The sequence below is a fragment of the Cnephaeus nilssonii genome (assembly GCF_951640355.1).
Source record: "Cnephaeus nilssonii genome assembly, chromosome: 21".
NCBI lineage: Eukaryota > Metazoa > Chordata > Mammalia > Chiroptera > Vespertilionidae > Cnephaeus > Cnephaeus nilssonii.
Genome location: NC_137092.1, coordinates 2504044 through 2528097, shown reverse-complemented (window position 1 = coordinate 2528097; position 24054 = coordinate 2504044). Strand labels below are relative to the sequence as shown.

The 24054-nt window shown below is 54.1% G+C and overlaps 1 protein-coding gene across 1 annotated transcript in view; it reads right to left on the bottom strand.

Annotated features, from left to right (window-relative positions):
• The window catches only part of AGL (amylo-alpha-1,6-glucosidase and 4-alpha-glucanotransferase), a 45882-nt gene that overhangs the window by 5482 nt on the left and 16346 nt on the right, over positions 1-24054 (bottom strand). Inside the window, exons 12-31 of the mRNA XM_079761199.1 lie at positions 23497-23684; positions 21813-21936; positions 20482-20645; positions 20089-20190; positions 19411-19566; positions 19163-19313; positions 18494-18618; positions 18294-18406; positions 18052-18186; positions 14531-14661; positions 13217-13353; positions 11937-12070; positions 11286-11461; positions 10217-10319; positions 8210-8435; positions 6128-6239; positions 4471-4606; positions 3630-3742; positions 3025-3236; positions 1408-1505 (exon numbers count right to left, since the gene is read on the bottom strand). Coding sequence (XP_079617325.1) covers positions 1408-1505; positions 3025-3236; positions 3630-3742; positions 4471-4606; positions 6128-6239; positions 8210-8435; positions 10217-10319; positions 11286-11461; positions 11937-12070; positions 13217-13353; positions 14531-14661; positions 18052-18186; positions 18294-18406; positions 18494-18618; positions 19163-19313; positions 19411-19566; positions 20089-20190; positions 20482-20645; positions 21813-21936; positions 23497-23684 — 2836 coding nt within the window. The remainder of the gene's footprint in view (positions 1-1407; positions 1506-3024; positions 3237-3629; positions 3743-4470; positions 4607-6127; positions 6240-8209; positions 8436-10216; positions 10320-11285; positions 11462-11936; positions 12071-13216; positions 13354-14530; positions 14662-18051; positions 18187-18293; positions 18407-18493; positions 18619-19162; positions 19314-19410; positions 19567-20088; positions 20191-20481; positions 20646-21812; positions 21937-23496; positions 23685-24054) is intronic.

Below are 24054 nucleotides of genomic sequence, written 5' to 3'. Positions count from 1 at the left end.
GTGAACTATTTCCTAGGCCTCTCATATGCCTATGACAATGGACATACACATAGTGAACTATCTCCTAGGCCTCTCATATGCCTATGACAATGGACATACACACAGTGAACTATCTCCTAGGCCTCTCATATGCCTATGACAATGGACATACACACAGTGAACTATTTCCTAGGCCTCTCATGTGCCTATGACAATGGACATACACACAGTGAACTATTTCCTAGGCCTCTCATATGCCTATGACAATGGACATACACACAGTGAACTATCTCCTAGGCCTCTCATGTGCCTATGACAATGGACGTACACACAGACCAATCTGAATCAGTGGTCACTAAAGGTACAGTCTTCTGAACGGTGACAAATTGGCAAGGTTGTGTTTTAAAGTTCTCCGTGAAATCATTTTAAAATGAGCTTCAATAGGGACATTATCGGATTATAGGCAGCAACGGGATACCCAGGGAATTTACACACACGTATAAACCGAAGCATGACAGACTGACTGCGGCAGACAACACGAGGCGGCTCCCTACGCTCCGCGGAATGAAATGACTCCTTTTCTTTCTTTGCGCGAGGGAGGCGGAACTTGCCACATGAGTTGCATCAACTGTGGGTGTTCGTGTTGGCCAGTGGCTCCTGCCACCTCGGAAAACGTGGGGGACGCTCAGCGCGCAGGGACGCGCACACACACAACCCGACGCTCAGGGCTGACGCGAGTGCGCGGTCAGTGGGGAGATGGACAGAGAACGGGGCGCTAGAGGATTGGGTGTATGGATGATGGCTTCCAACTGAAGGGCAAACAGGAGAAGGACAGGGCACTAGGAACTCAAGAAAAGATAGAAGCTGGGGAAGGGGAGAAATGGAAAATGCACAGACTTGTAATCAGAACATAAAGACAAAAGGACGTATCGGCGTCAACAAAAACGATGGCACAGAAGGGGGAGGAGCAGCCGCTGGAGGATGAGGACAGCTCCGAGGAGACGCTGTGTCTGTACTTCAGTGTCTCCACAGTCACCTCCACGCTAGAAGGGTTTGATTCCGGTCAAGGGCACAGGCCCGGGTTGTGGGCTCGATCCCCAGTGAGGGACGTGCAGGAGGCGGCCGATCAATGATTCTCTCTCATCATTGATGTTTCTCTCTCTCTCTCCCTCTCCTTCCTCTCTGAAATCAATAAAAATATATTTAAAAAAAAATAAAAACTAAGTGTGAATGCAATGTCAGAGATTTCTGCTGACAGAACAGTTACGGTGAATGCCAGACGGTAGCGGTAGCGACGGCATGCTTAATGTGCGCACCTGGCTCCGGCTCCAGGTTTTCATGCGAGATGACGGCGTACCCCACGTTCACGGAGTACCCCACGTTCCCGAGAAGCCGAGCCCCATTCTTAACGCTCACACCGCGACTTACTCTGGGTCCAGGGTCCGCATGCCCAGGGGCCCGAGCAGCTTCTCCTCGGCCATGGCCAGGGCCTTCCACGCCTTCTCCGCCGTGAACAGCTCGGGGGCCTACGGGACGTCACACACAAACGCGCGCCCGTGAGGTCACAAGAGTGGGTTCCACTCCCAGGGGGACGTGAACTGCTATCCGCGGGGAAAAGCCACTTTAGACCCAGCGTGGCCGGAGCCCCAGTGCCGACGCCCACCGGGAGCCACACAACGGGCTGATGGGAGGCGCCGGGCTTGCCCTGGAAACGAGGCAGCTGCTGGGGTTCCTCCTGTGGGTCCCCACAGCGCACCGCCCCGAGGGGAAGCTGTGCGGCTGCCACGGAGCAGCCCATGCGGAGCCGAACCCTTCGCCCTCCGGAGGCTCCCGGGCCTCCCTGAAGTCCACCCGTCACCACTGCCCGCTCTGGGGCCGAATGAACACAGAAGGCCCTGCCTCCAGTAGCACGTGACACGCAGAAGGAGAGAGCATCGGTGACTAAGAGTCTGCATTCATTTTTAAAAAAATTTTTTTGTTGATTTCAGAGAGGAAGGGAGAGGGAGAAAGAGGTAGAAACATCCACGATGAGAGAGAGTCATAGATCGGCTGCCTCCTGCACGCCCCCTACTCAGGATCGAGCCCCCAACCTGGACCTGTGCCCTGACCGGGTGAGGGAGGTGCAGGTGCGGGAGGTGCGGGTGATGTGGGTGAAGGAGATGCAGGTGTGGGTGATGTGGGTGAGGGAGATGGGGGTGTGGATGATGTGGGTGAGGGAGATGTGGGTGTGGGAGATGGGGGTGAGGGAGATGGGGGTGAGGGAGATGTGGGTGTGGGAGATGCGGGTGAGGGAGATGGGGGTGTGGATGATGTGGGTGAGGGAGATGTGGGTGTGGGAGATGGGGGTGAGGGAGATGGGGGTGAGGGAGATGTGGGTGTGGGAGATGCGGGTGAGGGAGATGGGGGTGAGGGAGATGGGGGTGAGGGAGATGTGGGTGTGGGAGATGCGGGTGAGAGAGATGAGGGTGAGGGAGGTGCAGGTGCAGGTGCGGGTGATATGGGTGCGGGAGATGGGGGTGAGGGAGGTGCGGGTGTCCTCAGCTGTCCAGGCAGCTGGGCGGGGCCCGTGGCCACGCTGGATCTGGCCCCGCTACCTGATCCAGCTGCCCACTTGCCCGACGCCTCGCCTTCTTTCTTATGTGCTATGATGTGATGACTTCATTCGCCATCACCCACCGTTTTCTGTGTCCACACTGAGTGTGACTGGCTAGGGTAAGGTGACCAGATCGTCCCGCTTTTGGTGGGACAGTCCCGATTTTTAACAATTTGTTCCGTGTCCCACAGCGTTTTAAAAAAGTCCCTATTAAAACGCCGTGGGATGTGGGACAAGTTGTTAAAAATCGGGACTGTCCCGCCAAAAGCGGGACGATCTGGTCACCCTAGGCCAGGGGCGACAGCATACGGCTTCATTAACGAGAATAGAGCATTTAACACCGGCTGGGAAGCAATGTACTTTCGATCAGTTCAGTGAAAACAGTTGGGCATAAGGATCTACACAAACCCTCGCACATGCTCTGACACGTGAGGCCGGCTCGCGTCACTCACCACCACCATGGCGATGGCGAAGTTGGGCCGGAGCTGGTAGTCGCACCACGGGCTGGACGCGCCGTAGCTGTCCTTGTAGATGCCCCGCTTGTGCACCAGCTCGGGGTTCTTCTCGTTGGGGTCGGCCGGGTCCTCGGACACGTAGAACAGCTTCTCGAAGTGGTCCTGGATCCTCCGGTCCCACTCCTCGTAGGAGACCTTCTCGGCCTTTCCTGAAACAGTGCACACGGCGTGACATTGCGAGCGCTCAGACACACCCATGTGCTTAGTGGGCAACCTGAAACCATGCGTGTGGCTCCCGTGGAGTCCCCCCGGGCAGAACAGGCCTAGGGGCAGAGGTGCAACGGTTTCCCGATGGTTCGGAAAGCCACACGCTCACAGTCCCGCGGGGAAGCGGAAAAGCAGCCGGGGGTAGTAACGATGCCTCTCACCCCTCACTCGGAGCTGCTGGGAGGCGTGGGGACAGGCCTGCCGGGACATGAAGGCTTTCTCCCTCCTGACCTGAGGGCTGCCCGTGACCAGCTCATCGCGTCAGATGATGGCCGGGAGGTTAGGACCGTGGACCGCGCACCCCGAGTTTCCCCCTCACTACGGGGGACGCTCACCGTGTCTGTTCACCGTGACTTCGCGGTACGGGAAGATGTTTTTCCGGGCCAGGTCCCGCAGCCACCGGACGGCAGACTTGCTCAGGCCCACGATCTCCACGGCGGACCCGTCTCTGCAGGGAAAGACACGCTTCGTTCCCTGAGTCGGAGCCGTGCGAGCACGGCCTACCGGGCAGGCGACCGGGCCGCGGTGAGCTGTCCAACCGCCGCGTCATGGAAACCACGCTCTGCAGACACTCCCGCTAAGGGACGGTGCACGAGGGGTCTCGCTCCCGACTATCTGCCATTGCCTACCTTCGTGTCGTGTTTTTAAAAACGCTTTGGAGCAGAAGGGAGATTACGGATGGAAGGAGAGGCGGCGGGCAAGCGGGGGTGAGGACTCAGCGGTCACTGAGTCCCAGGGAAGGGATGGCAAACACGGGGACGGGCTGGAGGAGGAAGCCGGGAGTCGCGCATCACCGTCTGAGAGCTCGCGTTGAAGGAAAAGGAAAGGGAAGCCGAGAGCTCACAACAGACCCAAACAAACAGGTCTGCAAGAGCATCCGCAGCCCTGGCTGGTGTGGCTCAGTGGGTAGGGCCTTGACCTGCAGACTGAAGGGTCCCAGGTTTGATTCCCATCGGGGCACATGCCTGGGTTGCTGGCTTGATCCCCAGCAGGGGGCGTGCAGGAGGCAGCTGATCCATGATGCTCATCATTGATGTTCCTCTCTCTCTCTCTCTCTCTCTCTCTCTCTCTCTCTATCTCCCCCTTCCGCTCTGAAATCAATAGAAATATATTTAAAAAGAAAAGAAAAGGAAAAAGAAGGGGTGTAACTCTATAAGCGCCACAGAGAAGCCGTGCCTGGGCGTGGCCGGGATGCCTCGGTTCCTCGCTCGGTCGCTCTCCCCCATCTTATCCATCCACGTGCCGCAGTTGAAGCGGTTTCCTCCGTACACAAATCCCGTCTCCTCGTCCACTCCTGCGGTGATGTTGAAACCTGGGAGAGCCGAAGGAGACAGGGACGCCAGGTGAAAGGAGTACGACGGGCAGGGACGAGGACTGTGGCGAGCTGGGAAGACCTTCAGCGTGGAAACGTGCGCCTTCCCCCACGGGGTGCTCGCTCCGGACACACTCTCCGGGGGAGCCCGCCCGCGTGGCGTGGGGACGGAGCCCAGGAGGCCATCGCCGTCCTGCTCGTGAGCGAGACTCTAAGTCACTGCCGAGCAGAGGGCGGGTCGGCCCGGGGCTCCATCCCTAATGGAGAGCCACGGCCCTGAAGAGGAGCGGCTGGGTTTGCCCGAGTCCCATGGATCCACCCCCAAAGCAAGTGTTTTGAGTGAACAAGTTGCCAAAGGACATGCGTCAGCTACCTTTTCTGCAAACGTTTAAATCACGGACAAGAGTAATGTATTCAACCACGTGTGTGTGTGTGTGTGGCTGAGTCTTATGTGATCATGGAAGATAAACTTAAAAACATACAATTTATAGTATATATATAATGGGTGTAAAATTTGTATGTTACCACTACCAACACGAAGTTCACTAAATAGGGTTAATTACTGTCTAAAATGTAATTTTTGGCCCCAACTGGTTTTGCTCAGTGGATAGAGCATCGGCCTGTGGACTGAAGGGTCCCAGGTTCGATTCCGGTCAAGGGCATGTACCTTGGTTGCAGGCACATCCCCAGTAGGAGGTGTGCAAGAGGCAGCGGATGGATGTTTCTCTCTCATCGATGTTTCTGACTCTCTATCCCTCCCCTTCCTCTCTGTAAAAAATCAATAAAATATATTTTTTAAAAAATGTAATTTTTGAGTTAGTGAGTTATCTGAAATACCTGGAGTCGATCACTTAGAAAGCTTATCATTTTCCATGAAAAACGGAAGTGTTATAAAAAAGTGTCCTGGCCAGTGTGGCTCAGGTGGCTGGGCATCGTCCTGTGCACGGGAAGGCTGCCAGTTTAAGTCCCGGTCAGGGCTCATGCCCAGGCGGCGGGCTCGGCCCCTAGCAGAGGGCATGCAGGAGGCAGCGGACTGATGTTTCCCTCATACATGGATGTTTCTCTCTCTCTCTCCCTAAAAATCAATAAAACAATCTTTCAAAAAAAGAAAAGAAAAAAGTCCATAGTCCTATTCGTAACAGGCTATTGCACTCCAGTCATCTTAGCAATAAAAACGGGAACCACGTAACTCACTCCCAGTGTTGGCAGGAGTGTAAAGTGGGACTAAACGTGCAACGTGGTTAGCACGGTGCCCTGCGCCTCGCAAGCCCTCGATTACTCGCGACCGTGATCGTGATCGTAAATGCAGCCACCGAACCACCTCGCACGGGGCGGACTAAAGGGGTGCAGTTTTCGATCTCTCCTCGAGAAGCTGAGCTACGCCGTGGGGTCAGGCACTGTGTCCCCCCTTTCCGCGGCTGCGTTCTGAGTGCCGCACACCAGACCACGTGTCGCGTCCGTGGCCGACGTCAGGTTGCGCTCCCCTGGCCGGGGACCGACGCCGGGTGTGTGGGGGCGTACCTTCGTCCTTCATGTTGCGGTCTATCTGGGGCCCGGCGTTCCTCTCCCGGAACTGGATGCCCTGCAGGTGCCTCTGCAGAGCCTCCTGGATCACCTCGAACAGCGGCTGGTCCTGCGGGGACACAGGCGGCGCCCGGGTTAGACGTGCCCTTTTCTTACCTCCCCCCAGTCCCGCAACTCCAGTCGTGTGAACACATCTACGTTCCTTTGCGGGGAGAAGTGGGATGAGGGGTGGGGCTGGGAGAGAGGCGGCTCTGGGACGCCGAATAGTACAGTCGACCTTTGGCCCGGTGCACGGATTCGTGCACATTGGAAGGAAATTAATTAGGTGGCCGGTGGGGTGCGACCGGGCGAGACGGGCAGGACATGCCCTGGAACCAACCTTCCGTGGTCCCTCCCCGGCCGGCCGCACCTGGGGCAGCCCCATGGCGCGAAGGGCATCTGAGGAGTGATGGTCCCTCTGCCTGGCCTGCAGGGATCGGGCGGAAACCAGCAGTCCGACATCCCCCGAGGGGTGGTTCTCGGGTGACGCACCCTGGACTCGGGCTCCCTCCTCTCTGGTTCCGGGTGTATCACCCGAGAACCGCTGCTGCCAAGTCACCACAGCTCGGCAGCTCCTGCGTTGAGCGTCTGCCCCTTGGTGGTCATTGTGTGTCATAGCTACCGGTCGGACGGTTTTATATATATAGATAGTGTCATTCGACTGCTCACATCTGGGCCATGAACTCACTGATACTTTGGCTGACACATGGAAAGGAATCCTGGGAGCTTGTACGGTTTCTACTAGAGCGAACTGTTCAGAGAATAAGTGAACTAGCTGACTATACAGAAAGGGAAATTCCGCCCAGCTGGCGTGGCTCAGCGGTTGAGTGTTGGCCCCAGAACCAAGAGGTCGCTGGTTCGATTCCCAGTCAGGGCACATGCCCAGGGTTGTGGGCTCGATCCCCACTGGGGGGCGTGCAGGAGGCAGCCCACAGATGATGTTCCCCTCTCATCGATGTTTCTATCTCTCTGTCACTCTCCCTTCCCCTCTCTCTAAAAAGCAATTAAAAAACATATTAAAAAAGGTAAACTCTGAACTCCCGGGACTGGTAGGCAAGGCCCCCCCAGCCTGGCTCACCTGTCCATGGGCTCTCACGACCCTCAGGGGCCCCCACAAAACGCCCCACAGAGCTGCATGGAACACCCTGGCCTGGCTTCGCTCCACGGAGCTCCGTGATCCCATTCTCTTTGAGGTCTTCCCACCACGTCCTCATTACTGCTGAAATCCCCCCCACCGGGCAGCTTCAGCTGAGGTTACATGCTAGATACTTCCTGGCGGCTCCCCTGAGGCCCGGCGTCTCCCCTGAGGCCCACCTCCTCGGTCGTCTCTGCCCCCGCACCTCCCAGGCTCCTCTTCGGGTAGTGACGGGCTGCACCCTCATCACCTCTCCCCTGTGCACCCTCATCACCTCTCCCACAGGCTGCACCTTCATCACCTCTCCCCTGTGCACCCTCATCACCTCTTCCCACAGGCTGCACCTTCATCACCTCTCCCCTGTGCACCCTCATCACCTCTCCCACGGGCTGCACCCTCATCACCTCTCTCCTGTGCTGCACCCTCATCACCTCTCCCCTGTGCACCCTCATCACCTCTCCCCTGTGAACCCTCATCACCTCTCCCCTGTGCACCCTCATCACCTCTCCCCTGTGCACCCTCATCACCTCTCTCCTGTGCTGCACCCTCATCACCTCTCCCCTGTGCACCCTCATCACCTCTCCCCTATGCACCCTCATCACCTCTCCCCTGTGCACCATCACCTCTCCCCTATGCACCATCACCTCTCCCCTGTGCACCATCACCTCTCCCCTGTGCACCCTCATCACTCTCCCTCGGCCCCTGATGCACCTCTCATCGAGCACTCTCTCACCACGTCCCAGCTCCGTAGGGAGGAGCAGGCCTCAGCGCTGCCCTCCCTCCCGGGCCGCAGGTGCCAGGTAGCCAGTGCTGTCTAAAGGATCCCTAACTGCGTCTGATTTTGTACGAGAAGCCGTACCAAAGGAATGATGGGAAAAGGAATGGCGGCGGGGGAGGGTCCTTACCACCGTGCCGGCGGGCAAAGGCGCGGAGTCGTCGGTGGGGTACAGCCGGGCCACGGGGCAGCGGAGGAGGTCCAGGCCGCCGGGCACCAGGCTGCAGTAGTCCTGGATGCACTGCAGCCACCACCACACGGCGTCCCGGCAGTTGTACCTGGCGCACGTGCCTTCGCCCAGCAGGTTGGGGATGAGCCCGTGCCGCAGCGTGCCGGCGAAGGCCAGGATGATGTTCCTGGAACAGCAGAGGCACGTGGCTCACTGCACACGGACACCAACAACACGGGAGAAACCGAAGACAAGACGTCCCTCCGGGCGGCCGTCATGTGGGGTGCGCCTTCTCTCCTGCCCTGTTTCTTGGTATTTTCACGTGGGAAGTGGTCATGCAGACAAGGGGCACGGAGCTGGAAGTCAGGAGCCTCGCTCGCCGCCCTGGCCCTGTCGCTGACCGTCTGTGTGGCTGGCCCTCCCCGGGACAGGGTTTCACCTGTGGACTCGGGGATGTGGCTGGGAGGTTTTCGAGCTATAGAGTCTCCTTCTAAAATCCCTGGTATTTCACACATAACATGCACTCTATTATTTAAAAACTAGAGGCTCGGTGCACGAAATTCGTGCAAGAGTAGGCCTTCCTTCCCCGGCTGCTGGCACCGGCTTCCCTCTGGCACTCAGGACCTGGGATTCTCTCACAGCCCCAGCTTCGTCTGGAAAGTCGTCTAGAAGGATGCCCGGTCTAATTAGCATGTTATGCTTTTATTATTACAGATACATATTTGTATTGATTTCAGAGAGAAAGGGAGAGGGAGAGAGAAATAGAAATAGTAATGATGAGAGAGAATCATGGATCAGCTGCCTCCTGCACGCCCCCTACTGGGGATGGAGCCCACAACCTGGGCATGTGCCCTGACCGGGAATTGAACCATGACCTCCTGGTTCCTAAGTCGATGCTCACCCACTGAGCCACGCCAGCCGGGCTGCACTCTATTATTTTAAAGAGCTGATACGAAGAGCAAAGCAAACATGAAAGAAAATAAATGGGTAAAAGCTGACCTTGAAGAACATGATGAATTTTCAAAAACTGGGACTAGACACTTTATCTTTAAGGTGGCAGGCGGGTGGCGTGGCATTCTAAAAAGAGCAGGAAACTAAGAAATAAGAAGGCGGGTTTCAATTCTAGTGCGACCACCGGTAGGCCTTGGAGAGTCATTTACCGTGTCCAGGCCGCAGGGCGTTTTGGCTAACCCACTTAGGAATTTAAAATTCCATATCTCAGTGTAACGACCATCTCTTATAGAACAGCACAGCAGGAAACGGTATTCTGCACAGTGAAAGGTGTTAGTGTGGACAGTGACGCTTCCGATGAATAAGAGCTTAGCTCGGCCGGTGCAGCTCAGTGGTTGAGCGTCGACCCCTGAACCAGGAGGCCACAGTTCAGTCCCAGTCAGGGCACATGTCCGGGTTGTGGGCTTGATCCCTAGTCGGGGGCAGCTGACCGATGATGTTTCTCATCATTGATGTTTCTATCCTTCTCTCCCTCTCCCTTCCTTTCTCTCTCAAAATCAATAAAAATGTATTTTTTAAAAAGAGCTTAGCGTGCTAGCGATCTTCCCCATGCAGAGCAATCCCTACGCTTGAACATTGAACACAAAGACCTCTGTCCATGGGCAAGTGTCCAGGCGTCCGCCCACCTTCACGCCCCGCCCCCCACCTCACAGCTGGCTGTGGCCACATGACAGCATTCAGAGGTGGAAGAACATAAATGGACTGAGGTGTGCTGAGTGCAGGAACGGAGATAAAGGAGCAGATCTGGAAACAGCCTGGCCTGCAAGGTGAGGGACTGGAACTGACTAACATCAAAGACGTGCGCTCCGTGGAAACCCTATGAACGTGTAAACCTGAACCTGTGAAAAACGATAATAAAACACCCGAATGCTGAGGGCAGGCGGATGAGAAGGCAAGTCCGAAGAGCAGGAGAGGCGCGTTCAGACCGAGACCTGCGCCTCTTTGGGGCGTGCCTACCTGGCCTCCACGTAGCGCCCCGTGAGCAGCAGGAGGCCTCGCAGCGCGATGAAAGTGTCCCGGCCCCAGCAGCGGAAGATTCCAGAAGAAAAGTGAGGCAAGCCTAACCGAAAACACAGCAAAGTCATATATTAATCCACATTATCATGTCTGTCTGTCTTCCTGCTTGTTGAAGCCAGAACGTCTCTCCTCAGTCTATCTATATATAAAAGCCTAATATGCACATTGTCCCCTTGGGAGTTCGACCAAGAGACCAGGAGATGCTCACTCGCTATGACGTGAGCTGACCACCAGGGGGCGGTGTGGAACAAAGGAAGGCCCCGGCTGGCAGCTGGAAGGCCCCCATCAGCCCTGATTGCTGGCCAGGCCTAGGAACCCTACCTGTGCAAGAATTTCGTGCACCGGGCCTCTAGTAGAAAATAAGATCCAACCTAACAGAAACCCCACTGTCTCGTTTACCAGAGTCCATCGGGAGTGTAGGCCACGGTCACTGGCTCAGGCTTCAATGCCACTTGCAGGAAAGAATGCCGACGATAACACAGTTAAAGCACTCGACGGCAGTCAGACACATAACACAAACTTATTTAACGAGCGTTTCGTGCTTTGCAGCCTGCAGAGAACCTTTTCACGATTTCTTGGTCATTACAAGGTTGGGTTGCTTTTTAAAAATTGGGAAAGAAGTATAATATGATGGAACAAAGGTGGTAAAACGTATCTCATAAAAAAATACAAAATGGCAAGAGCTGAAAATTACAGAAACGTGCAGGAGAAAAGAGTTAACCAGCCACAATAAAAAGCACACCCGACTCTAAATGCCCGCGGCACAGTCATAGTCACGTGGGCAGCGCGGTTATAATGTTCACAAGTGGTCCTCGGTGAGGTCTTGCTAAGCAGTCACACAAGATCTTGGATACCGTCATGAGTGTTTTTTTTAAAAAACGATCATTTCCACTTTCAGCCATAAAGATAAATTTTTAAAATACAATAAACAATCACTTCCATAGCTTTTCCTCTCTGAAGTATTCTTTCGTATGCATTCCCACCTCGCACGCACATACGTACGCCTCACCTGCTGCCAGAGACACGCAGCACTGCTCCTGCTCCCGCGTGACCTCATTCAGCCGGTAGGGCACATCGGGCAGGGCCGGCGAGAGCCGGGGCAGGCAGGGGAACTTCCCCACCCCGCACATCTGCACCGAGCCCAGCGACAGGTGTTTCACGAAGGTAGAGCCGTTCTGGACGAAGCTGCAAGGAGGTGGCAGCATTGAAAAGTATTATTTGTAGAAACACAAACATTTTATTATTTACTTATTTTATAAAATATATATTCTTATTGATTTCAGAGAGGAAGGGAGAGGGAGATAGAGAGAGAAGCTTCAATGATGAGAGAAAATCATGGATTGGCTGCCTCCTGCACGCCCCCTACACGGGATGGAGCCCACAACCTGGGCATGTGCCCTGACCGGGAATCAAACCAGTGACCTCTTGGTTCCTGGGTTGACGTTCAACCCCTGAGCCACGCCAGCCGGGCAGAACAGATTTTAACATCTCAGCTTCTGTATGCTCCATATGACAGGAGGCTGATACTGTCACTACCCACTCACAGAAGCTCTCGGCTCTCTGCGTCTGTGCTCTCTACACGGTCTTCTCAGAGCACGTACAAACAGAACCGCACACGGCTTCTGCACAGGCGTGCCTGCTTCCCAGGCTCTGCGGGTACCTGGACATCTGCTTCCACGCCGTGTCCAGGAGGGTGGTGTAGGTGCCAATCAGAACGGCGTCGAAGTAGCACGGGATCAGGTAGCGCGGGATCTGCTTCAGGTAGAAGAACACGGCCTGCAGCCACTTGCCCACCTGTGAGGGACATAATGCAGAAAGCGCGTGTGGCGTGGCTGCGGGCCGGCCGTCTACGAGAAGGCAAAGCCAAACCGGCAACGCTACTAACTAGTTATCTACCAACCAGGTACCCATTCATTAGAACTGAGAGATGACGGGAAAATGTTTCAGGGTAGCAAACCATGTAAATATTATACATATAACATGTAACACAGATCTTACTGTGCCATTATTCATTATGTAAATATCCTACCTAATAATAGACAAATATGCAAATTGACCGTACCTTCGCTATGCCCGCGATTGGCCAGGAGGCGCGGGGGGGGGGGGCGGGACTCGGGGTGGCCGGGGTGGCCGATTGGGCCGGCGGGACGCTGAGCTCGCGTCGCCAGCAGCGGCTCGAGCTCAGCGTCTGCGCCATGGCTGTGCTGCGGCACAGAAGGGGCCTCTGGGGCAGCGAGCTCACGTCCCACCGCGGACCATCAAAAGCGGGGGAGCTGGGTGCCTGTCCGCTCAGGCACCAGGCCTTTCAGAAGCCTCCACCGCGCCGGAGGCTTCTGAAAGGCCTGGTGCACCAGCAGACAGATACCCAGCTTCCCTGCGATCGAAAACAAAAGCGTGGGAGCTGGGTGCCTGTCCACTCAGGCACCAGCGGACAGGCACCCAGCTCCCCCGTGATTGAAAGCGAAAGCGTGTAGGGGACCCTACACGTGCATGATTCAATCATGCACCGGGCCTCTAGTTATACATATAACATGGTAACACAGATCTTACTGTGTGCCCTTGTTCATTATGTAAATATTATACATACCAGAGGCCTGGTGCACGGAATTCGTGCATGGGATGGGGGTGTCCCTCAGCCCGGCCTGCACCCTCTCCAATCTGGGACCCCTTGGGGGGATGTCCGACTGCCGGGTTAGGCCGGATCCCGACATCCCTCTCACAATCCGGGACCACTGGCTCCTAACCACTCGCCTGCCTGATTGCCCCTAACCACCTCTGCCTCGACCCCCGCCACCGTGGCTTTGTCTAGAAGGAAGTCGGACGTCCGGAAGATGTCCGGTCGACCCGGTCTAATTAGCATATTACCCTTTTATTAGTATAGATAACGGGTGATACGGATCTTACTGGGCCTTGTCTGTCTGGACTACAAGCTGTGCTTACCTCGGCCACAGCTCCCGATCGGGAGACGAGCCGGCTGCTGACGTAGTCAATCATCCAGTCCCCAGCTCTCAGGTTATCACAGAAGGGGTGCCCCAAGTCGTTCTTTGGTCGTATCTCTGCCAATACGGACATCAGCCCTGCAAGGTCACAGGAAGGTCAGGCTGTGTCGCTGGCAGAGGCCATGGCCTCCACCGCCTGGGCGGCTGCTCCTGGCTAACCGTCCGGGGAGGCGGACGGTGTCCCCGCTGGCGTGCTTTCTCTGCCCTGCGGCATCTTGGGAAGGAAACGGAGGTCTGTGTGTGTCTGCTGACAGGTGGTGGATTCATTCATATTCAGGGAAGACTTAAGGAAATCATAGAACTGGCTTCAGAGAGAGCAAGAGCATCCGTGGTGATGGATCATAAGACTAAAGCCTACTTTGGAAACAATGTTGATAGAACATTGGAAGTAAACATTGGAGGGACTTGGAAGTAAACCAAGTGTCCAAGTGAGGTATGTAGGCACGTCTTTAAATAACTCCCGAAGAGCAATGGCAGTCTTATGCCTACATAGCACATTTTGTCATAGAGAGGCGACTTTTCTTTTTTTAAAATATGATTTCTAATTGATTTTAGAGAGAGAAGAAAAGATAGACACATCGATGAGATAAAGAATTAAAACACACACACACACACACACAAGAAAGAAACATCGATGAGAGAGGGACATCGGTCGGCTGCCTCCTGCAACTCCCACACCAGGAATCACACCGGTGACACCAGGAATCACACCGGTGACCGCTTGGCTCATGGGTTGACACTCAGCCACTGCTCAACCCCGCGTGGGCCATCCATAGCACATTCTGTGATTTCAATGAATTACCTCATTTCAGCTTCAAAAAAAGCCTTCGTGCCGGGCAGTATCATGAACACTTTCCAGAGGTGGGCAGTGGGCGGAGAGCAGCGTTCTGGCAGAGGCCTGAGCCCGGGCGGCCCGGCTCTGAGCCCACACGCCTATTTTTATTAAAAAGACACCAGCTGTGCCCTAACCGGTTTGGCTCAGTGGATAGAGCGTCGGCCTGCGGACTGAAGGGTCCCGGGTTCGATTCCGGTCAAGGGCATGTACCTTGGTTGCAGGCACATCCCCAGTGGGGGGTGTGCAGGAGGCGGCTGATCGATGTTTCTCTCTCATCGATGTTTCTAACTCTCTATCCTTCTCCCTCTCCCTTCCTCTCTGTAAAAAATCAATAAAATATATATATTAAAAAAAAAAAAAGACACCAGCTGACTCTGGAACAAACAACCCACAGGCGGAAGCCCCCTCGCCCTGGCTCACCTTGAAGGCCCGCGTACTTGAGCGGCGCCCAGCGGGGCACGTCGTAGCACCCTCCGCCGTCCTCGCGCTCCTCGGCCTCGCAGCGGTAGAGCACCTGGTTCAGCTCGGCCAGGGTCAACCTGGAGGCGATGCTGAGCGACACAGAGAGCTGGTGAGACGGACGGACGGACGGACGGACAGTCCACCTGCCGCCAATCAACGTGCAGGAGGAAACCCTGCGTCGTGACCACGAGACGTCTCAGCGATGCGTGCGAGAGGAACTCATCGTGACCACAGGACGGCCTCATCAACAGCCTACATGCCCCACAGCCACGCCAGGGGAAAGCACGCCAACGTCAGGCGGGAGGGACTCTGCTTCCACGCCGGGGAAAGGAGCACGGGCACGCGTGTTCATTAGGAGCACGCTGGGGAAACCTCTGACCGCGTGTTCTTTGACTCACAAATTTGTTTTAATTTTTAAAAATATATATTTATTGATTTCAGAGAGGAAGGGAGAGGGAGAGAGAGATGGAAACATCAATGATGAGAGAGAATCATGGATCGGCTGCCTCCTGCACGCCCCCTACTGGGGATCGAGCCCGCAACCGGGGCCTGTGCCCTTGGCCAGAATCGAACCCGGGATCTTTCAGTCCGTAGGCCGACGCTGTATCCATTGAGCCACACCGGCTAGGGCACAAATTTGTTTTCTCAATCTTTCTGGTTTGGGCGAAGTTTTCCCCCTCCTTTATATTTTCCTGTGTGGGACACCCAGAGCTTTTTACCCCAATTACCTTAAACTCAAGATACTTGTCAAAGGACCAGAAAAGGGGTCACCAAAGGTCCCGTCTCCGTCTCCAAGGTCGCCCTGCCTTTCGGCTCGGTCACTCAGCAACCAGGAAATTTCTTAGGTTACGTGCTGGTTGGTAATGGTCAGCAGGAAGGGCCCATCGCGGCCGATTTCCCTCGCTCGCTCGCTCGCTCAGTCAGCAGTGAGGCCCTATACCTGACCACAGCTCAATACCCCCACCCCCCACTTTCCTGCGCTTCTAGTTGCTCAGGTAACTTCCTTGTCCATAACTAAACACACATCCTCTTGAGTTTTATGGGAACACACGTCCTGTTGACTGGACTTCCTTCTTCCTCCTTTCGTCCTGTCTCAAGCAGAACCCCACCGCTGGGACGACTCCCTGTGCAGGCTGCGAGCCAAACCCATCGGCAGTGTCCGCACCAACTCCCTTCTAGCCCGTTTCCCACCAGGTGGCCAGGGAGCTCCCTGCGGGAGAGCTGGCTGCAGAGCTCATTCTCTGCAGATTCCTCGGGGGTGCCCCAGGTGAGCTGAGCAGGGCTGAGGAGGAACATCCGTCTTGCAAACATTCCATAGGGACACAAAACTGTTGTACCACATGGTTTTTTTGTTTTTAGAGTACAACTATTTTGCTAAGAAGAGTTTGAATTAAATTCCTGCCCAGCTGGTGTGGTTCAGTGATTGAGCGTGGACCTATGAACCAGGAGGTCACGGTTGATTCCTGGTCAGGACACAGGCCCGGGTTGCAGGCTCGATCCCCAGTGTGGGGCGTGCAGGAGGCAGCTGATAGATGATTCTCTCTCATCACTGATGTTTCTCTCTCTCTCTCTCCCTCTCCCTTCCTCTCTGAGATCAATAAAAATATACTTTAAAAATACGTATTTTTACGAAGTTAATATCCCTGCTGATAAAAGTTCTTATAAAACAACAAAGGTAACTGAGCACTATAGAGAAAAGGGTGAATATGTAAAACGACATATCACCAATAAATACAAACAGCCGACGAACAAAAAAACTTAGCTTAATATTTAAAATAAAATGAGATGTTGCTTTATATCTAACAACTTTATACATACTTGATAAAGGACTTACATTAGCCAGTTTGATCAGCGACAGCTGACACTTAGGAACCACTTACTCTGCGTCAGACACTGCGCTAAGTGTCTGACACGGGAAGTCCTCAGAGCTCGGGAGGGAGGCCCTAGTCACCGCTACTGGACATCTGCCCACGCCTTACTTCTCACCACTGATCAGATCCGACCCGGAGCCGCCCCCCGGCAGCCTGCTGCTAGACTCTGTGCCTCAACACCTCACTACAACAGCACACACCCGGGATCGGTAAGGAGGGGTCATGGACCCTCCTGCACGGAGCGGGAAGGGTTACAGAGCACGATCGTTCTGGAGGGAACGCGGGGATGTTAGGAGCCTCCAGCAGGTGGATGTATTCCCACCCAGAAACCCCATTTCCGGAAATGCCCCCGATGACTAATGATGGCCAAGGTTAGCGCTTTATATGCATTCTCCTCTGTAACCCTCCCGAGTTTTAAGCGGTAGGTGCTGTTACCAGCCCGTGTTCCAGACGGAGGCACGGAGGTAAACACACCTAACTGTCGTGTCTAACATCAGACGAACGGCGGTGAGCCTGCAGCGGAGCCCAGCTCGACATTTCAACCCACCCTCTCCCTGTGGCCCCGCCCGGGCAGGGAGGAGGCGGGGAGAAGGAAGGGGGTGTGCAAAGGTTACACACACACAGAACTGGGAACAAGTGGGGGCAACCTAGGTGCCCCCAAATGGAGAAGTAAATGACGGTGTCGTAGGTGATAGAATGCCATGTTGGCAGTTTTAAAAAAATGATGTGGTAAGAAGTATGATGCATGCAGTTTCATCTCAAGTCGTTCAGAAAAAGTGTGTGTGTGTGTGTGTGTGTGTGTGTGTGTGTGTGAGTGTAGACAGAATCGTGTGTGTGTGTGTGTGTGTGTAGACAGAATCGTGTATGTGTGTGTGAGAGTATATACAGAATCGTGTGTGTGTATATAGACAGAAGCATATATGTATGTGTATATGTGTGTGTGTTGACAGAATCGCGTGTGTGTGTGTGAGTGTAGACAGAATCGTATATGTGTGTGTGTGTGAGTGTAGACAGAATCGTATGTGTGTGTATATGTGTGTGTGTTGACAGAATCGTGTGTGTGAGTATAGACAGAATTGTATATATGTGTGTGTGTGAGTGTAGACAGAATCGTATGTGTGTGTGTGTGTGTGTAGACAGAATCGTATATGTGTGTGTGTGTGCGTGTGTGTGTGTGTGAGTGTAGACAGAATCGTATATATGTGTGTGTGTGTGAGTGTAGACAGAATCGTATATGTGTGTGTGTGCGTGTGTGTGTGTGTGAGTGTAGACAGAATCATGTATATGTGTGTGTGTGCGTGTGTGTGTGTGTGAGTGTAGACAGAATCGTGTATATGTGTGTGTGTGTGTGTGTGTGTGTGTGTGAGTGTAGACAGAATCGTGTATATGTGTGTGTGTGTATTTGTATCTATAGAGAGCGTACATGCCAACACACATGAACGTGCAGGCACTGGGGATAATGCTAACAGTCGGTGACGCGGGGGCTGCTGGTCCTTGGCCCCCCTTTGAGTGGCAGGGATGCAGGAACCCTTAAACCCGCCCACCTCAGGCCGGCGGTCGTTGCCCGGGAATTAAAGGGGCAGGTCTCCGTGCAGGGGGCACACTTACGACGCAAAGGGGACTTTCAATATGGGGTCTGAGTTGTCGACCACGAGGCTGCCGGCCTTGAAGTGAGGACTGAACTGCGTCAGATGATTCCGGAGAATCCCAACCGCGACCTGAGCATGGGGGTCGAGACTCACGCTGAAAGCATGGGAGGAAAGTGCGTTAGTCTCTAGGAGTAAGTTACTTAAAATGGATGCCAACTACGTTGAATAGAAGCAAGGTCCGCGGTGTGAACACTGCCCTACCGGAATATGATGACGCTTCCCGGAGACAGGTTCTCGAATTCTATCTCCTGAATGTACTCGTTGGGCCCCTTGGTGGTGATCCCGGCTTGTTTCACAATCTTACTCTCGTGAAGCTTGGGACAGAGGGAGACAGGGCCGCCGTGAGTCATTCCCCCGCCCCCAGACGCTAAGCCTGGGTGTAGGATGAGCGCGCCACGTACCTGGATATGTTCTCTGGTTTCCACGGTGACGTTGGGCATCCCGTTGATGCACTTCTCATCCTTCTTATACGGTTTTGTGTTCCTTTCAATAGTTCTAGCTTCAAGAACGACTTCTTCAATTTTACCTAGGAGCATGTAAGCATGTTAACAGAAGTTCACAAGAAACCATCTGAAATGAGGAATTGCAAAAGGGGTTTTAAAAACCACTTAATTGAAAGTTGAAGATGAAAACTCAGTTAATTAAAACACACACACACACACACACACACACACACACAAAATGCCCTGGCCGATGTGGCCCAGCTGGTTCAAGTGTCATCCCATGCACCAAAGGTCACAGGTTTAATTCCCGGTCAGAGCACGTGCCTGGGTTGTGGGTTTGATCTCAGTCGGGGTGTATAGGAGGCAACCAATCGATGTGTCTCTCTCTCTCCCTCTCCTTTCCTCTCTCTCTCTCCCTCACCTTCCCTCTCTCTCTCTCTAGAATCAATGAAAAACATATCCTTGGGTGAGGATGAAAAAACAAAACAAAATTATTACCAAGATTTCGAATTCTTTTTCTCCTCTGGGTTGTAATGCATGCGCTATACAACGGCAATATAACGCCACATAGCGTGGTTTAACATAGCAACGTACTACGATCCCAGTAACGTGTTCAGGGGGCATTACCGGGGATGCACATCTGGGGCACCTCCTTGCTGTAGAAGGAGGTCTTGGGGTTCCGGAACGCAGTCCTGCACACAGCCACCACGGACTGATGGCTGCTGGGGGAGTGTCTGGTCACCGCCACGATGTCCTCGTCCACCTGGTCCACGTACACCTGCGGCGCAGGAAGGGCGAGAGGTCAGCGCGCCGGCTGGGGAGATGCGCGTGGACACAGAGCCTCAGGAGAAAGACGTGGACAGCCCGCGTCTTGCCTGGAGGAAGCCGCCGGCCCCGAGCTCCTGGTGGAGGGTGTTGATGGCACGCCTGGCCGCGAGGATCCCGCTCTGGAAGTTCACTTCGCCCGTGTTTGACGGTGAGGCCCCGGGGTTCCACTTGGTGTAAAACCGCTCTTCGGCCACCACTGAAATCTGGACAGAGTGAAGGCAGAACATGTGTATACTTTCGCCGCAAGGAGAACTTTGGGGGCAAATGCTCACAGCTGCTGGCCATGTGGATTTTATTTTATTTTTAAACTAGAGGCCCGGTGCACGAATTCGTGCACTGTCGAGGCCGGCCATGGGAGGTTGGCTGTGGGAGCACAGTGACCACCAGGAGGCAGCTCCTGCATTGAGCGTCTGCCCCCTGGTGGTCTGTGCGCATCATAGCGAGCGGTCGTTCGGTCGGTTGGTCGCTTAGGCTTTTATATATATGATATGTCTTTATTGATGTCAGAGAGAGGGAAGGAGAGGGAGAGAAGGATAGCAACATCAGCGATGAGAGTCATTGATCGGCTGCCTCCTGCACGCCCCCTACTGGGGATCGAGCCCACCACCCAGGGCATGTGCCCTGACTGGGAGTCGAACCGCGACCTCCTGGTTCATGGATCCACGCTCAACCCCTGAGCCACACTGGCCGGGCCACGTGGATTTGAAGACAGCACCTAAACACACCTGGTGAGGCACCAATTCGTCATAGCCCCGGGTGCTTCCACTCGCACAGCACGCCATGGAGACGATCGTGGCGCTTGGGAGGGCGTCGTAGGCGGATCTGTGCTAGAAAACAGACAGACAAAAAAAAACCCTGAAGTTAATTTTCTTTCCAGGGTAAAGAGCCATCGGACAGCATCATGAAGGAGAAGGATCATTGCAGGGATACGTTCTATAAGATGCACCACTCTGCTTTCGAACAAACCACAAGGCCTTCTAAGCCCGCCGTCCCACCGTCACGGATGAAGCTAACACTCCTTTGGAGCCTGTGGACATTTCTGCCACTAAATGTCGGAGGACTTAACATCGAAACACGTAGCAAGACAAGTCCGCACGAGCCTCAGGCTGGGCGCTCACCACGATGGGGCACTCGTTGTCGTGGGTGATGTCCATGAACAGGGCGTGGGCGATGGCCGGCATCAGGGGCCGCAGGCAGGGCTGGACGAAGGAGCCCACGGGCTCGCCGCCGTAGCGGTAGACCAGCCTGCCCTCCTCGTGGCTGTTGTGCGCGCTCATGGCCTCTGCAAAGCGAGACGGGCTGTTTTAATCTTCGCTGATAATGTCCGGGGTGAGATTTCCCATCATGCCTGACCTTCAGAGGAAGGCCACATAAATATCACCAACAGCAAAGCTGCTTTAGCCCTCGCTGGTGTGGCCCGCAGACGGAAGGGTCCCAGGTTCGATTCCCGGTCAGGGCACGTGCCTGGGTTGCGGGCTCGATCCCCAGAACGGGGTGTGCAGGAGGCAGCCAATCCATGACTTTCTCTCATCACTGATGTTTCCATCTCTCTCTCCCTCTCCCTCCCTCTCTCTGAAATCAATAAAAGTATATTTTTTTAAAAAAACTGCTTTAAACATTCAAACAAATGTCCACTAGCTTAAGTGACCAAAAATGTGCTACTCGATCACTTAACTGGGAAAACGGCTCATGCAGTTAAAAGGGAGCGTGTGTTGTTTATTAGGATGTTGGTAGATAAAAATCTAAGGGTTCTATCGTATATCTAGGTAGTCAAGAGGAAGAACAGATTCGTGTATTTTCAACAACAACCAAATGCTTTTGTTCAGGAGTCATCAATGCATCGCCCTGGTCTTTCCATTTAAAATATTTTACTGCCCGGCCAGTGTGGCTCAGTGGTTGACTATCGACCCAAGAACCAGGAGGTCACGGTTTGATTCCCAATCAGGGCATGTGCCAGGGTTGTGGGCTTGATCCCCAGGAGGGGGTGTGCAGAAGGCAGTCGATTGATAAAATCAATAAATACAGCCCTAACCGGTTTGGCTCAGTGGATGGAGCGTCGGCCTGCGGACTCAAGGGTCCCAGGTTTGATTCCGGTCAAGCGCATGTACCTTGGTTGCGGGCACATCCCCAGTAGGGGGTGTGCAGGAGGCAGCTGATGGATGTTTCTCTCTCATCGATGTTTCTAGCTCTCTATCCTTCTCCCTTCCTCTCTGTAAAAAAAATCAATAAAAGATATTTTTAAAAAATCATTAAATACATAATAAAAAATAAAATATTTTTTCCCACAGTGGAAATTTTTACTGAAAAACAAAACAAAACACAAAACCAAACCAGACTGAGCTACATTGGGGATTTTGTGTAGATATTTAAGAGGACATGCGCTAGCTCAAAGTTAGTAAGCCGTAATGAGCGCTGTGCAATGCCTTGTTGCCCACGCCAGCACGCCCACCTCGGATCAGGGAGCTGATGCCCAGCCTGGTGACGAAGATGTTGTCCAGCTCCTCGCTGCCGGTGAACAGCTCGGCCACCACGTACAGGTTGGGCTGCAGTCTCCGCGCGGCGTCCAGCATGTACTGCAGAAAGCAGGGTCAGAAACGTCACCGGGAGAGAGAACACGGCGGGCGGAGGGCGGAGGGGCGAGCCTGGGCACGGACCCGACAGGAGAAGACCATGCTGCCAGACAACCTGGGGATCCAGGAGGCATTTCCAAATACACTTAATGTGTGTGTAAAAAAATAAAATAAAACAGACCAGTATGTCCAATAAGCAGAGAATATATAAAGAGAACGAGCCGTGACTGGTTTGGCTCAGTGGATAGAGCGTTGGCCTGCAGACTCAAGGGTCCCAGGTTCGATTCCGGTCAAGGGCATGTACCTTGGTTGCGGGCACATCCCCAGTAGGGCGTGTGCAGGAGGCAGCTGATGGATGTTTCTCTCTCATCGATGTTTCTAACTCTCTATCCCTCTCCCTTCCTCTCTGTAAAAAATCAATAAAAGATATTTTAAAAAAATTGGATGAAACTGCCCGGCAGGCGTGGCTCAGTGGTTGAGCATCAGTCTATGAACCAGGAGGTCAGGGTTTGATTCCCGGTCAGGGCACATGCCTGGGTGGTGGGCTCCATCCCCAGTGTGGGGTGTGAAGGAGGCAGCCGATCCATGATTCTCTCTCATCATTGATGTTTCTCTCCCTCTCCCTTCCTCTCTGAAATCATTAAAAAAAAATGTATTTTTTTAAAAAAGAGAAGGAAACAGTTCAAAGGAAGGTTAGGTTTTGTAAAGATAATAGGGACACAAAAGGGAAAAAGACAAACGTTAGTGTCGTGTTGAAAAGGTAAACCATTGCCCTGCAGTTCTGCTAGGCTTTCCGCTGCGTGTGTGTGTGTGTGTTTGTGCCTCTACTCTCCGGGCGTGGACTAAGCCGTCACTGAGGGAGCCCCTGCTGTGAGGCACGCAGGCGTGGCACAGGTTAGATCCACAGACTCACTGCAGACAGCTGTCCCTGCAGAGGTGATAAACTCCTCCTCCGCAACCAGTTCGGTTCCAAAATTCTTAACACAGCATTTGCACAATTAGGTACTTGAAATTCTATCAGCTAACAAGTAGGATCCTAGAGACTTTCTATTTCCCTAAATTAGAATAAAAGTATTAACTCAAACATCTTATCGCTCCGTATTCCATAATAACCACATCAAAAGATTCGGTTACAATGATGCAAATTGGGCCCTAGCCAGTTTGGCTCAGTGGATAGAGCGTCGGCCTGCTGAGCAAAGGTACCCGGGTTCGAGTCCGGTCAAGGGCACAATTGGATGCCGGCTCCACCCCAGCCCAGGTCCTGGTCAAGGCAAGTGCAGGAGGCAACCAACTGATGTGTCTCTCTCACACATGGATGTTTCTCTCTGTCTCGCCCTCTCTCTCCCACTCTCCCTAAAAATCAATGAAAAAATACCCTCGGGTGAAGATGAACCAAAAAGAAAAAGAAAAAAGAAAAAAGAATTATGCACGTTGTGCAGAGGTTTCACATACAACCAGCAGATCCAGGCCGGTGTCGGGCAGCACCGGAGTGCACGGCACGCTATCCGGGGAGCCGGGAGAGGATGCGGGGCCCCTTGCCGATGGAGGCAGCTGCCCCCGTACCTCGGCCACGTGGAGCGGCGTGGAGTGGCAGTTGTCCAGCCGCACCCCCTGGAAGTGCGTGGCGGTGATCTCCGTGTACTTCCTCATGTGGGCCCAGAGGTACGGGCAGTCCTCCGGCGTCCGCCCGTAGCGCAGCTTCACGCTGTCTCCCCAGCAGATCAGCTCCCTCCGCAGATACACGTTGGACCCTGGAGGGAGAGAGCTGGCCGTCAGTGACCCGAGACGTCCAAAGGGGACGACGCCTCCATGGAGACCCCTATGGCCTTCACGCCCCGAGGGCTATTTCGACCACAAGCCGTGCGCGTGCTGGTGAGGACGGTGCCGCACGTGGCTTGGGAGGAAGTTCTACAGAATTAGCAGGAACTGACATCTCAGCTACTTTGCAGCATGCTAGATCGCCGTCTCTTCTAAAAACGCGGGCTTGACGTCAAAAAGTCAAGCTGCTTCTCCAAGGCAAACAGCCATGGCCATGTCGTTGGCCCTTTAAAGCTACAGCCCCGCCGCACACGTCGGAAGCTCCGTCCCCGCCGGGCACCCGTGTTTGGCAACAGGCGACGT